At 45.5% G+C, this 14,205-nt stretch overlaps 1 protein-coding gene across 2 annotated transcripts in view; it reads right to left on the reverse strand.

Moving 5' to 3' along the window:
* The window catches only part of LOC137421630 (stabilizer of axonemal microtubules 2), a 34,746-nt gene that overhangs the window by 11,187 nt on the left and 9,354 nt on the right, over positions 1–14,205 (reverse strand). For both annotated transcript variants that reach the window (XM_068107873.2, XM_078771193.1), the window contains exons 2-3: positions 7,781–7,854; positions 3,675–3,854 (exon numbers count right to left, since the gene is read on the reverse strand). In XM_068107873.2, coding sequence (XP_067963974.2) covers positions 3,675–3,854; positions 7,781–7,854 — 254 coding nt within the window. The remainder of the gene's footprint in view (positions 1–3,674; positions 3,855–7,780; positions 7,855–14,205) is intronic.

A 14,205-nucleotide genomic window follows, 5' to 3' on the forward strand; every position in this document is an offset into this window, starting at 1 on the left:
TGCCCGAAGCCGGTATGCCCAGACAAGACGGTAGACAGGAAGGCGGCAGGGGCCCTTTGAAGTCCATAGCCAAATGCTCCCACGGCCGAGTGGCCTGGACCAGCGTACCCATCCGAGGTTTGTAGAAGCGAGGTTTGAGTTCAGCGCAAACGGAACAAGAGCGAAATAGCCGACGAAAATCCTCAATCGAATAGGGCAAATTACGACTGCGCACATAATGAGCTAAACGCGTCACGCCGGGATGACACAGTGTGTCATGAAGGACGCGCAGATCCTCAAAAGGGGTGAGGCTCGCACACACCGGTGGCCGTGATAATGCATCCGCTACGAGGTTATCCCGCCCCGGGCAATACTTGATAGTATAACAAAAATCAGCCAACTCAATTCTCCAGCGAGTGATTTTCTCATTGTTAATGCATTGAGCATGGCGCGGGTCGTACATAAAGGCAACACTCTGTTGATCCGTGATGATCTGAAAACATTTGCCCAGAAAATATGGCCGCCAGCGCCTGATCGACTCGATGATGGCGTACGCCTCCTTTTCGACAGACGAGTGTCGGCGTTCCGCCGAGGAGAGAGTCCTTGAAAAGAAGGCCACAGGTCGCTCCCCTTGAGAGAGTGTAGCAGCTATCGTGTGATCCGACGCATCGCTTTCCAAAACAAAGGACTTGTTGTCGTCAATCGTCGACACAGCGGCGCCAGCTATGTTGGACTTTAGGCCATGGAAAGCGGCCTTAGCAGCATGAGCCATGGGAAACTCTTTGCAATCCACAAGTGGACGGAGTTTCTCAGATAAATTTTGTACCCACTTAGAGTAATGAGCAAAAATCCCGAGAGCACGCTTCAAAGAAGCACGATCAAGGAGCGGGGCCATGTCGAGCAAGGGTCACAGTCGCTCCTTATCCGGAGTGATAACGCCGTGGGTCACAGTGTACCCCAGAAGATCTATCGTGCGAGCGGAATAGCGACACTTATCCTCGTTCATAGTCAGTCGATACTTGTGCGCAACCTCGAGGAAGCGCTTCAGATTAGCATCATGATGTGCTTTGTCGTACCCGCAAACCGTGAGATTATCCAGATAAACAAAGACATCGGTTAAGTTCTCCTTAGCAATGAGGTCGTCCATGGCCCTTTGGAAGCAGCCAACCCCATTTGTGACTCCGAAAGGCAGAGGAGTGAACTGGTACACCCTTTGTTCAGATTCAAACCCAGTGTAGATGCGATCGGCCTCGGAGATTGGAATCTGATGATATGCGCTACGAAGATCTAAAGTACTGTAGACCGAGTACTGTGCCACCTGTCGTACCAGAGAATCCATTCCCGGGAGTGGATAGGCGTCCAATTGTGTAAACCGATTTATCATCTGCGAGTAGTCGATTACCATGCGTTTACGATGCGTGGCGGTCTGCACGACCAAAACTTTGGCCCTCCAAGGCGATCGAATATGTTCGATTATACCCTCCTTTAGTAGTCGCGCCGTCTCCTCAGCAATGAATTGCGTGTCAGCCCGGGAATAGCGTCACGATTTAATGGGAACCGTTGTGCAGTCAGCAGTCATATTGGGGAACAGCGACAGTGGTTCAATTTCCATCCCTGCAAAAGCACACACGGCAAGGGTATCAGCACCACCAAATTCCATTTCCAATCGCCCATGCCATCGGAGAAAATCATGTCCCAGCAACACCTCCACACATAACGCTGGTAAGACCATTAAATGCAAATCCGGAAACATGTGACCATTAATCACAAGCTTTAGGCGGCATTCTCCCCGCGTGCGGAGCCATAGACCTTGGGATGTCATGAAGATTTGACGTGTTGTCGCGAGAATCGGCCACCCATGCTTTTGAACGAGTCGTAAATCAACATAACTATCCGTCGATCCTGGTAAGACCCTGTGTCGATTAAGACATTTGCATGTTCCCCCACAATCATTAGTGGAATAACTGCACTGGACAAGCCAGGCGGTCCTGCAGTCGTCGAGAGGGGGCGCTCGAGCCACGCGTGTGGAGCCGACGCCAGCTAGCGTCTTTCGTGAAGTTAAAGCCGAACGTGGGTCGGTCGAGCCGTCGATAGGTGGCGCTCGAGCCACGCATGTGGAGCTGACGCCAGTGAGCATCCTCCGTGAGGGCAAAGCCGAACGTGGGTCAGTCGAGCCGTCGATAGCTGGCGCTCGAGCCTCGCATGTAGATCCGACGCCAGCTCGCATCGATCATGCCAAAACCGGACGTGGGCTGGGCGATGAAAAAATTCCAGTCAAGGACGGGCGGGCCGCGATCACGTCTGTTCGCGCCACTTGTTTTGACGGCGCCTCGTTCACAGACAAGGTTGCGCGTGGTGCCAGTCGTGGTTCGGGCGGAGAGAGTATCACATTCAACGTCGAGCGAGGTCGCCGGCCCCGTGACGAGCGACACACTTTCGCAAAGTGACCTTTCCGAGAACACGAATGACATTTCGCGTCTCTAGCCGGACAAACTGACCTTAAATGGCTCCGGTTCCCGCAGAAAAAGCACGTAACGTTATTTCTGGCTGGGGGAGCGGCCGCGGCGGCAGCTGCCACACTCGGGTCGAAATCCTTGAGAGTGTCTGTTGTCCCCGATTCCGGCGGAGGGGCAGCATCCGTGTGCTCCGTGGTAGCTCTCTCCGGTCGTGTTGCGCCGGTTAAACCTGCAGTGACGTACAGTCGGTCATACGATTCGGCTTGAACTTGAGCTTCTTGGTACAAGAGCGAGAGCTTATGAGCTCTCTCCAGTGTCAACTCTTCTTCTTCCTTAAGCAATCGTTCTCTGATGATTGGGGAATAAATCCCAGAAACAAAAGAATCTCGCATTAAATCATCAGATACTTGTGCAGGGGTTCGTGTCGCAGTAGTACAGCCCTTCTCTAATCGGCGTAGGTCTTGAATGAAATGGTCGATGGTCTCCGATGGATCTTGTCACCGAGATGCGAGCAGATATCGAGTATAGACCATGCTTCGAGTCTTGATGTAGATGCGTTTCAATTCCTCCACGGCCGCATCATACGTAGTGCACTGGGTTATGCACGTGTTGACCGTATGATTCACGCGTGAGTGCAGCACCGCAAGCTTAGTTACATCGGCGAGCTCCTCCTGTGCGTCCAGATGGCTGGTCAGTAACTTCAGCCAATGCGAGAGTTGAGCAGACGCGTCCGGAGCCTGAGGGTCGGCTCCGAAGATTGGAACTTGTATTAACTTGCGAGTCATGATGATCCCATCAAGACAAGACACGATTCTGAATTAATTGTTGGAAGAATCAGATTTACAACATTGTCCCAAGAGTGAGTTTAATTCAGAATCGATCTCTAGCAATACCTGTAAGAAACCAACAAGCCACACATCAGTATACAGTAATCATAGAAGTAAGTAATGGATTTGCAATTAGTACAAGCAAGCTTAGAACCAAGAGTAACACGCACCATCTGAGTATGCACTACATCACACAGAATAAATGTCACAGGAATCATCGGAGCGCTGTCCAGTCCGAATTCTTATAGGAGCCTCTCAGTGGACAGAGTCGGCATAACACCTGGGTTCAACTTAGACACAATTTCATTATACTGAACATGCAACATTCATGAAAAATGCTTTTGAAAGTATGTGATAACGATTGAACTCCAAATGGAATGGTGATGGGTCTTTGTCAGATATCATTGCCTACCTGTAGGTGGTAACCCCATCCATCGGACCTCCGGGGACCTCCATCGCCTGCTTGTGTTTGAAAGGATCGCGGGGTTTGCTCCAGCCATATTCGACGTATTGATCCATATATTCAGTTCTCCTGACTGGTTCATCGGTACCTTTGCAGATGCAGGTGTTTTTGACATTGCAGCGATGCTTCCTGCAATACAATTGCACAAATCAACAATCGAAGCACATAATGCATCTTTACATCCGCCACCGAAGATGGACAGAGGTTATGCATTCACCCTTGTTTGTTACTTATGGAGAATATTATTATATTGGCTGGTCTGGTCTGTTATTCTGCCTGTCTGCTTGTTTGTTTCTCTGTATGCCAATCACCTACAGGCCTATAGGTTACAGAAAAGAAGAGACATTTAAAAAATCTTGTGTGCATGCTGGACTACCCTTGTGTTCTTAGGAGGAACCAAGTAATGTTCTTGAAAAGTTCATATAAAGGGGCACCAATTTGATTCATACAGCTGCATGAAGAAGTATATGTATTTTATTTGCCAAATGAGAGGTGCCCCTCATATGAACTTTTCTAGAGCATTACTTGGTTCCTCCTAAGAACACAAGGGTAGTTCAGCATGCACACGAGATATTTTAAATGTCTCTTCTTTTCTATACTTTGCCAAATGGCACACAGCCTCATATAAAGGGGCATTTTCTATGCCCCTGGCATTTTACCCAAGAATGTCCTTTCTTTTCTATACTTTGCCACATGGCACATCCCATATAAAGGGGCCTTTTCTATGCCCCTGGCATTTTTCACAAGATACATTTTAAATACGAACAAAATGCATTTGTTCATCGTACAAGACTTTATTCAAGACGATACAAAAGACTTGTAAAAAGTAAGGGGAAAAATATTAAACCCAGACGGGATTCTGAACCAACAATCCCCAGCTTGGGAGTCTGATGCTTCATCCATTAGGACATAGACCAGCATGTTTGAACTTCAAAAATATATATATATATATAGATTTTTTTTTTTTTTTCAAAGGGTATAAAATGTGTGTATATATGTATATTTGTTTATATAATATACCAGTAGAAGCCGAGAAACGAATTTTCAGTCCTCATGTTAAAGTTGCATACAGAGAAACGATCCCATATAAAGGAAGGGGTGCTTTGTGCCTCATCCCTTGACTTCCATACAATAAGTAATTTGATGTAATACAATACTCATAATGATTCTGAAATTCAGGTTTAAGAATAATTACGTTTTAAATACGAACAAAATGCATTTGCTCATTGGACAAGATGCTTATTTGCTCATTATTCAAGACGATATAAAAGACTTGAAAAAGTAAGGGGAAAAAAATATTCAACCCAGACAGGATGTGAACCTTCAACCCCCAGCTTTGGAATCTGATGCTTTATCCATTCGGCCATTGGGTCAGCACATGCGACTCGTGTAATAATATTTTGAAGAGTTATAAAGTGTGTATATATTTTTATATATTTATTTATGTATATACAGTATATTTAATTTTAAAGCAAAAACTATGGCACTTCGGTGGAATTTGTTTCGAAAGTCATTAACTAGTGGCCGATGTATATTCCAAGTTTCAACTAGTTTCAATGTATAGTCCTTGAGATATGAGCGCCAACACATTTTGGACGGACGGACGGACAGACACCAACGTGATTTCGAGGGTTTTCTCAATATAACTCAAGAATGTAGAAACGGACGTTGCTGAAATTTGGAACATATTACCTCAACAGACAAAGCATTTAATTCTGAAATTTGCAGCCGATTCCGCCCAGTAGAAGCACAGAAACGCATTTTCAGTCCCCATGTAAAAGCTGCGTACAGAGAAACGATCCTTTGTATAAAGGGAGGGGCACTTTGAATATACCTTTTAAACCTTTCGATCCCTAAAACTGCTGAGACCGCTTAAAGATCGCCAATAGCCTTAAGACACCGAAAGACCCTTAAGACCCCCCTCCCCCACCCCCCCAAAGACTCTTAGGGCCCCTAAAACGCATAAGACCGGATAAGACCCTTCAGACACCTAAGACCCTCGAAGAGCTCAAAGACCTTTAAAACCTCTAAAAACCCTCGAGACCCTTTAAGACCTCAAAGACCCTTTAAGAGCCCACAGACCCTTTAGACCGCAAAGACCCCTAAAACTGTTATAATCCTAAGATCCATTAAGACCTCGAAGATCCAAAGGAGCCTTTAGACCCCAAAGACCTGTAAGACCTTTATGACCCCAAAGACCCCAAAGACCACCAAGACCTTTAAGACCTCAAAGACCCATAACACCCTTAAGACCTCGAATACCCCGAGGATCCCTTAGACCCTGAAGACCCTCGACACCATTTACACCCATAAGAACCTTAATATCCATAAGACCCTTTATACCCCAAAGACCCTTTAGGACACTAATACCATGTATACCCTATCAACCCCATTAAAATCCTAAGTCCCCAAAGACCATATAGACCCAGTTAGACCTTCCATCTGAGGGTCTTCTGTAATAACACTTGAGGTTCACCAGTTATAATCAAAAGGCCCACCATTGGTAAACCACCTCAGTACCAGGTTCAGAGGGCATAAACCATAACTAGAACGGAACTCGGTAGAGCACGTACCTCCGCCAGGCTGAACAGTTTGTTTTGTATCCACTGATCTGGATTCGGACCTGAACCAAAATCTAACTAGAACGGGCACTCGGTAGAGCGCATACCTTCGCCGCAGCTACTGTTCTGTACTTGGTAAAAATACGATTTTGACCTTTTCGTGACCTTGACCTTGACCTTTGACCCGATTGCTCCCAAAATCTAATCAAATGTGTCCCGTATAATAACCAATCATCCCACCAAATTTCATGCAATTCGGTTGAATACTTTTTGAGTTATGCGAATAACATACACACACACACACAGACATACAAATAAATACACAGCGATCAAAACATAACCTTCCGCTTTTGCGAAGGTAACAAGCTTGTGCTTGTCACGAACCAACTCATCCACCACGTTTTGTCATGACTCATCCATAACTTTTTTTAATATCATGTTATTTATCGCTTTTCTCCCGATTTCTCAATGGTGAAGAATCATTTAAAATATCAGGCGCAAAATTGTGATTTGATCAACGAAATGTCAACATGTTGGTGTCTTGTTGTGGTTTTTGATGCCAAAAACACAAGATACAAACAAAACGCTTGGCATTGAAGAAGCAGCACGTAATGTTCCACATCCCAAAGTATACGTTGGAAAAACGTGTAAGAAAATCAAAGTCAGTCACAATGTTTCAAATGAATCACAAAGTCACATTATTCCAATTTGCCTCAGGTGAGGGTCAAAAAGGTTCATTTTGGCGAAATGCAAATTCTCATTTTACACTGAATTGACATAGACCTTGGATCTAGTTCTTCATCAACAGGCAGCGTCGAAGGACATCTCGCTCGTGATGCAGAGTACCGAGGTTCAAATCCCATCTAGCACAGGTGTTTCTCCATTAGGGAAGGTGGGATTAGCTTGAAGTATGACCACTCACCCTTGAGCTATCTCGCCTGGGTTCGAATCTCGCCCAGCTATAAACTGCCGTCCTGGTGTTTTGTCGGCAGAGCGATGGGAGCTTCAACGTGTGTGCCGTCCATCTGATGGACGCCAAGCGGGACCTGCACTGGATTGTTGGTGGACGTTAAAGAACCCTCAGTATCTTTGCGAAGAGCATATGGATTATCACCGGCACCGTGAACAAACTATACAAATTCCTGCACGTAAAATCGAATGTCGGGCCTGGCCGGCCAGTTCGTGAAAGACTTGGGCCAGAAACATTCCCTGGTCGACCCCACAATAATGCAGGAATAAGAGGAGGGTAGGAGTAGGAGGAGGAGGAGGAGGTAGTAGTAGTAGTAGTAGTAGTAGTAGTAGTAGTAGTATATGCTTTTCTCCATCTATTTATTGATGTAGCCTACCTTGTAATTTGTGTAAAAAGTATGATTAGATAATGATATAAATATATAAAATAAATTAATAAAATAGAGCCACGGCACCATATCATGTGAGAATAGTATTGTAGTTGTAAGTTTGCCACTGTGAGAAACTTCGTCGAATATCTCTTACCCGCAGGTACAGATGCTGCAGAGACACCTCATGGTCATCGTGGCCGCGCGAATACCGACTCCCTTCGGCCAGTGCTGTTCTCACACACAACGACAATCTGTCAGTTAATAGGTATATGTGAACTCACAACGGTTATCCACTAATAAAAACACATCCACAGCGTATCGATCGTGTTCTTTCGACGGTGACGCGTTGTTGCAAAACTCTGAAGCGTTTCCATGGCAAATATGTATTTCCAAATTCAACTTACGTCACAAACGAGCGGCGTCACGAGGGGCGGTGCTTGGGAAAAACGGTTTCATTTTGTGGGCGGGGTTTGGTTTAAACAGTATCGTTGAGTGGGCGGGGATTGGTGTAATCGTTTTGTTAATTACCCCGCGTGGGTAAACAATTGGTTCATGTCATTTATGATCGACACTTCATGATAGAAGAACAACTGATTTAAATGGAGTTATATTTTGAACACGAATCGGAAGACAGCCCAGCCGTTGAACAGTACTTTGTCTCTGAATTCGTCCCGATCGCGCATGCGCAGAGAGGATGGGATGACATATGCTCTGCCTGTCTGGCAATCAAAGAAAATTGAAAATCATTCAAAAGAATTGGTAGCCATGGCGCGTTCAGGGGTCAGCTACGGCTGAACCAGTCGGCGTCACCAGTGTGGTGCTGTGCACACACAATTCGTTTGCCAAGAAGGTAGGCCACAACGCGTTGTACAAACTGAAACACTTTATTAACAGCTCGCACGCAAGCACTGGGCGGGCTCGACTATCGAGCCCGCATATATGTCCCGAGGCCACGCCTTGCCCCCGGGCGTGGCCGGTCGGCCGAAAGGCGGGGCATGTATCTCAGTTCCACCCTGCGCCTCGTGACGCCTTCGCTCCGGGCGTGGCCCGAGCTGCGCTTCCACGCCCGGACGCTCACGCCACCCACTGGTGCGCGGAATTATTGCCCACTGACAATGTGTCCGCCACAATGGAATCTATACTTGTCATGTATGGACGTGCAAACATTCCCCATGTTCAAACGGGTCTCTTTCCGTTTCTGGAAGTTACGTCAGAGTGCAGATGGCGTGGACGTGAAACGGGCCTGGATTTTGAGAGTTGACAAATGTACGACAATCGATCGGTGTCTGTCGAGTTACATCACAATAGTGTGTGTGTGTGTGTGTGTGTGTGTTACTGTATGTGCGTGTGTGTGCGTGTGTGCGTGTGTGTGTGTGTGTGTGTGTGTGTTACTGTGTGTGTGTGTGTGTGTGTGTGTGTGTGTTACTGTGTGTGTGTGTGTGTGTGTGTTTGTGTGTGCATGTGTGTGTGTGTTAGTGTGTGTGTGTGTGTGTGTGTGTGTTACTGTGTGTGTGTGCGTGTGTGCGTGCGTGTGTGTGTGTGTGTGTGTGTGTATGTGTGTGTTACTGGATGTTACTGTGTGTGTGTGTGTGTGTGTGTTACTGTATGTTACTGTGTGTGTGTGTGTGTGTTACTGTATGTTACTGTGTGTGTGTGTGTGTGTTACTGTATGTTTGTGTGTGTGTGTGTGTGTGTGTGTGTGTGTTACTGTATGTTTGTGTGTGTGTGTCACTGTATGTTTGTGTGTGTGTTACTGTGTGTGTGTGTGTGTGTGTGTGTGTGTTACTGTGTGTGTGTGTGTGTGTGTGTGTGTGTGTGTGTGTGTGTGTGTGTGTGTGTTACTGTCTGTGTGTTACTGTCTGTGTGTTACTGTGTGTGGGTGTGTTACTGTGTGTGTGTGTGTGGGTGTGTTACTGTGTGGGTGTGTTAGTGTGTTAGTGTGTGTGTGTGTGTGTGTGTGTGTGTGTTTGTGTGTGTGGCCATTTTTCTCAGAGATGGCTGAACGGATCTTTGTCAAACCTTCAGAGGTTCATCAGTGAGTACCTGGGAGTGTTTTAGGCAAAAGAAACCCTTAGATTTTTTTTGTGCCTCCGTTCACGAAGTCGCCGGAGGCATTACATTTTCAGGTTGTCCGTCCATAATGGATCCAGCTGTCCGTCCTCACGTCCGTCCGTGACAGGTTTTCGTTGCCGCGATAACTTGAGAACGGCTGAAGGGATCTTAGTCAAATTTGGTGCAGGTACGTATAATGAGGTAAAGATGAAATGATTAGATTTTGGGGCAAAGGTCAAAGGTCAAAGTCCTAATAGGTCCATAACTTGAGAACGGCTGAAGTGATCTAATCCAAACTTGGTACAGGTATTTATAATGATGTAAAGATTAACTCATTCGACTTTGGGGTCAAAGGTCAAAGTCTGTAATAGGTCTATAACTTGAGAACGGCTGATGTTATCTCATTCAAACTTGGTGCAACAACAACAACAGGCATTTTAAGGCCATTTTCCCTGCAAGATCGGGGGTTAGCCTTGCGGTCCCCATGACAATCTTCTCCATTTTGCCCTAGTTTCTGCATCTCTCCTTGTTAACCCCCTTGCCCGCATTTGTTCTTCCACCACCTTCAGTCAAGTGTTTCTCGGTCTTCCCCATCCTCTACTTCCTTCTACATTCATTTCCATCACTCTTCTCAACCAGTCACTTTCATCCTTCCTCAACACATGACCAAACCATCTCAACCTGTTCCTCTTCACAGCATCAATCACAGGCTCTATTCCCATCATCTTTCACAATTCATCATTTGTCTTCCTCTCTCTCAACGATACTCCGCACATCCACCGAACCATTCGCATTTCCACCCTTTCCAGCCTTCGTTGCTGCTCTACATTCATGACCCATGTCTCGCTCCCATAAATCATAACACTTCTCACACATGCAGCATACACCTTTCCCTTCAGCTTCAACGACACTCCCCTCCTCATCAGCACGCCACTGAGTTCCAGAAACTTCTTCCATGCACATCTCACTGGAGCAACCGTTGCCGAGTTTGATCCACCTTCTCCATTCAGCATGTCGCCTAGGTAACAAAATGTTTTCACACCGTCCAGCTTTACGCCGTCTCCAAGATCCAACTCAACATTTCCTTCATCTGCAGCTCCCTCTGTGCACACCTTACACTTGGATGTAGCTGCCACACTGGTCAATGACCCTCTCAGACCACTACATTTTTGATGACCCCACTCAGCGCACATTGTACATTGAATGGAGTTCACTCCGACACCCTTCCTGCACACAGCACATGGCCACTTCCCAGTTCTTTTCACCTCACCACATGCTTTACCACTTGCCATCACCTTCGTCTTTCCGATATTCACCTTCAGACCTTTTGCCTCCATACATTCCTTCCACTTGTTCATCTTTTCCTTCAGTCCATCCATACTTTCCGCAATCAACACCAGATCATCTGCATACAACAACTCACACGGTACACCCTCCTTTACGTTCTGAGCCAGCACCTCCATCACAGCTACAAATAGTAGTGGACTTAGTACCGATCCCTGATGCACTCCCACCTTCACCTCAAACTCACCACTGTTCCCGTCCTTCGTCCTTACAGCTGTGCGTGCTCTTTTGTACATTGCCATCACTACTCTGATCAACCATTCCTCCACTCCTAACTTCCTCAATGCCCATGTCAATATTTCGCGTGGAACCCTATCGAATGCTCTCTCCAGATCAACAAACCCAAGAAACAACTTCTTCCTCTTCTCCATGTACTGTTATTCAAATTTGGTACAGGTATGTATAATGATGTAAAGGTTACCTGATTAAATTTTGGGGTCAAGAGGTCGAAGGCCAAAGTCTGTAATGGGTCTATAACCTGAGAATGGCTAAAGAGATCTCGTTCAAACTTGGTACAGATATGTATAATGATGTAAAGATTAACTTTAGATTTTGATTAGATTTTGGGGTCATGAGATCAAAAGTCAGAGGTCATGTCAGGTAAAAATGTGATAACTTGTGAACAGCTGAAGGGATTTAAATTAAAACTTGGTACACATATGTATAATGATGTAAAGATTAACTGATTAAATTTTGGGGGTAAAGAGGTTAAAGGTCAGAGGTCATGACAGGTAAAAATGTGATAACTTGAGAACAGCTGAATGGAATTAAAGCAAACTTGGACAAGTATGTATAATGATGTAATAATGTGGGTGGAGGCATATCCGTCGACGTCGTGACGTCAAAGAGTGCTGTTCTGGTTCTTTCTATCACTCTGTATTGCCTAAGCCTTTGTAACTATGTCAAAGATACTATTGAGTGATCAACGCCCATTACTTAGTGGGTGTAGGGAAGTGTTTTGGACCCCCACAAGATGGACCCGATATCACCAGGTACCACTGCTAGTGTTGAATAAAGGGGTTTTTGAATTTGAAAACTTTTCTGAATCGGCGTTCTTTTTAAGAACCAATACATGGCGACGAGGATACACTTTCGGAGAAAACTTTAATTGCCTGTGGCACTCAGGCCACCTAGTTTGTGGAATTCTCCGACGTTTACCTGTTATGTCATGACGAAATCCATGATGACGTCGTGCGGCCACATCAATGAATTCAACGGCTATGGAGGTGTTTGGAACATTAGTAAGGGCATTTTATGAGATATTTCACAAATCTGTTAACTAAATTGTTACCAAAAACTTTCTTCACCAATATGTTTGTAAAGGTGTGTAATAACATGTGTTAAAATGTTGAAGTTCAACTCCCGTGGGAAACCCAGAAAAAAAGCTGTTGAATTCGGGTACCGAAAAATTATTTTCGAGAATTTTTATTTTTTTTAATCGGCCCTTAAGTAACTTATGAGGGGTCAAATAAGGGTTTTTCATGATTCTGAGTTGATTGTTAACATTTATATTTTCACTTTTACATTTACACACAAAGTAGCTTTTATTTCACATACATATATAATACTCAAGAGTTATTTCTCATTCACAATGTCAGAAGTTTCAACAGTCATTGTCTATGTCTTCTTCAGACTCAACAACATCATGACTGCAGTTTCTGCATGTAATGCCATTACAGACTCCACAGGCCGAGATGCACGTGACCCCATTCTTCTTGCAGCTGCATCGCCGGTTGCTGCAATCTCCATGACAATTACAGCTCGTGAACTGCAATAGCTCCTCAGGAGCCGTGGGGTCCAGTGTTGGAACTGGCTCATACCCATGCACACCTATTGTCCATCCATAGTCCACATCCACAGTTGGAGTGTGGGAACTCAGGATCGTTGGCTTTGATCACCCACCCCGCTGCCCAGAGTGTGTCACCTGGAGTGAGGAGTGGCTGATCATGAGCCAGGGAGGAGGAAAGCTCAGCGAGGGGGAGAAACATGATCGCGTTCGTTCCTATCTGTTTCCTGTTCGTAAATGGAATAATCTTTACTTCAGTTCCTCTCAGGATCTTAGCTTTGTCGAGTGCCTTCAACTTCACCCGGGGGAAAGCTGCTGTTGTCTGTGGATCTGGCAAAGGTGGTGCCGGAGAGGTGACTTCGATCCAACCCATTGAGTGAAAGGGAGTGTTTCCGTGAATAGAGACAATGTTTAAATCTATATTGTCTCCAACAAACTGAGTGACTGCATTGTTTGTTTCCCCAACCTCCATAAAGACCACCTGATCATTACTTGACAATTCACTTTCACTGGCTGGCACTTTGGCTGTCATCACTGATTGATCCTCAAGCGCAGCATCAACCGCAACCTCATCATTGATCTGTTCATCGGTTTCCTCCACAATGGTGTCAAGAGTGCCAGAAGTATCTGGAACATCATCTCCACTCCTACTATTAAGGAAGCAGTATTTGTAGTTTTGTGTCTCCGTGTAAGACTCAGTGTATCCCAGCCGGTGGAACTTGTTGAGCATCCATTTTGACCCAAATCTATGATCAAGTTGTATGGCAAGCCCCATTTGGTGTGGCAATACTCCAGACCGAGGTCGACAGGCCTTAATAAAATTCTGCCCCCAAACGGCAACTCTTTCGTCTGTCTTGACAATCGGTCTCAAGAACATCTGAAGGCTTGCAGGAACAAGTGTCAGCTGACTATCGATGTCAGTCATACTGTGTGTGGTGGGGTATGACTTTGGACCTAAATCAATCAAGGCAATATCATTGGATATGAACTTGAGTGCCGTCTGAGTCTTCTCATCTCCATGGTCAAGATTAGCATGATGCCCTCGCAGAATATTGTCGGTGCCATCTTTGAGACAGAGTACATCTGCCCTTCTTTCCTGTGTTGTGAAATACAAGGTGTCTTCGTATTTCTCTAGAAGTTTTATCTTTAGCCAATGCTTTGAATAAGAAAGGCTCTTCTCTGGTGACTGATCAAACTCCTGCAGCTTTTCATGGACTTGGTCCATGTTCATTACCCCATGCTCTAATTCTGAGTCTAACCATTCGCAGAATTCAATAAAAACTGCCTCTCGCTCCTCATCAATACTCCTCTGTCCTCTCTTCCTTTTTCCTTCCTCATCAGTCTTGGACAAACTGTCACCTCTCGCAAACATAAGTTTGCATCGCAAATGGTACAGT

This window comes from Myxine glutinosa, chromosome 2 (assembly GCF_964187855.1).
Source record: "Myxine glutinosa chromosome 2, kmMyxGlut1.1, whole genome shotgun sequence".
In the NCBI taxonomy this organism is placed as follows: Eukaryota; Metazoa; Chordata; class Myxini; order Myxiniformes; family Myxinidae; genus Myxine; species Myxine glutinosa.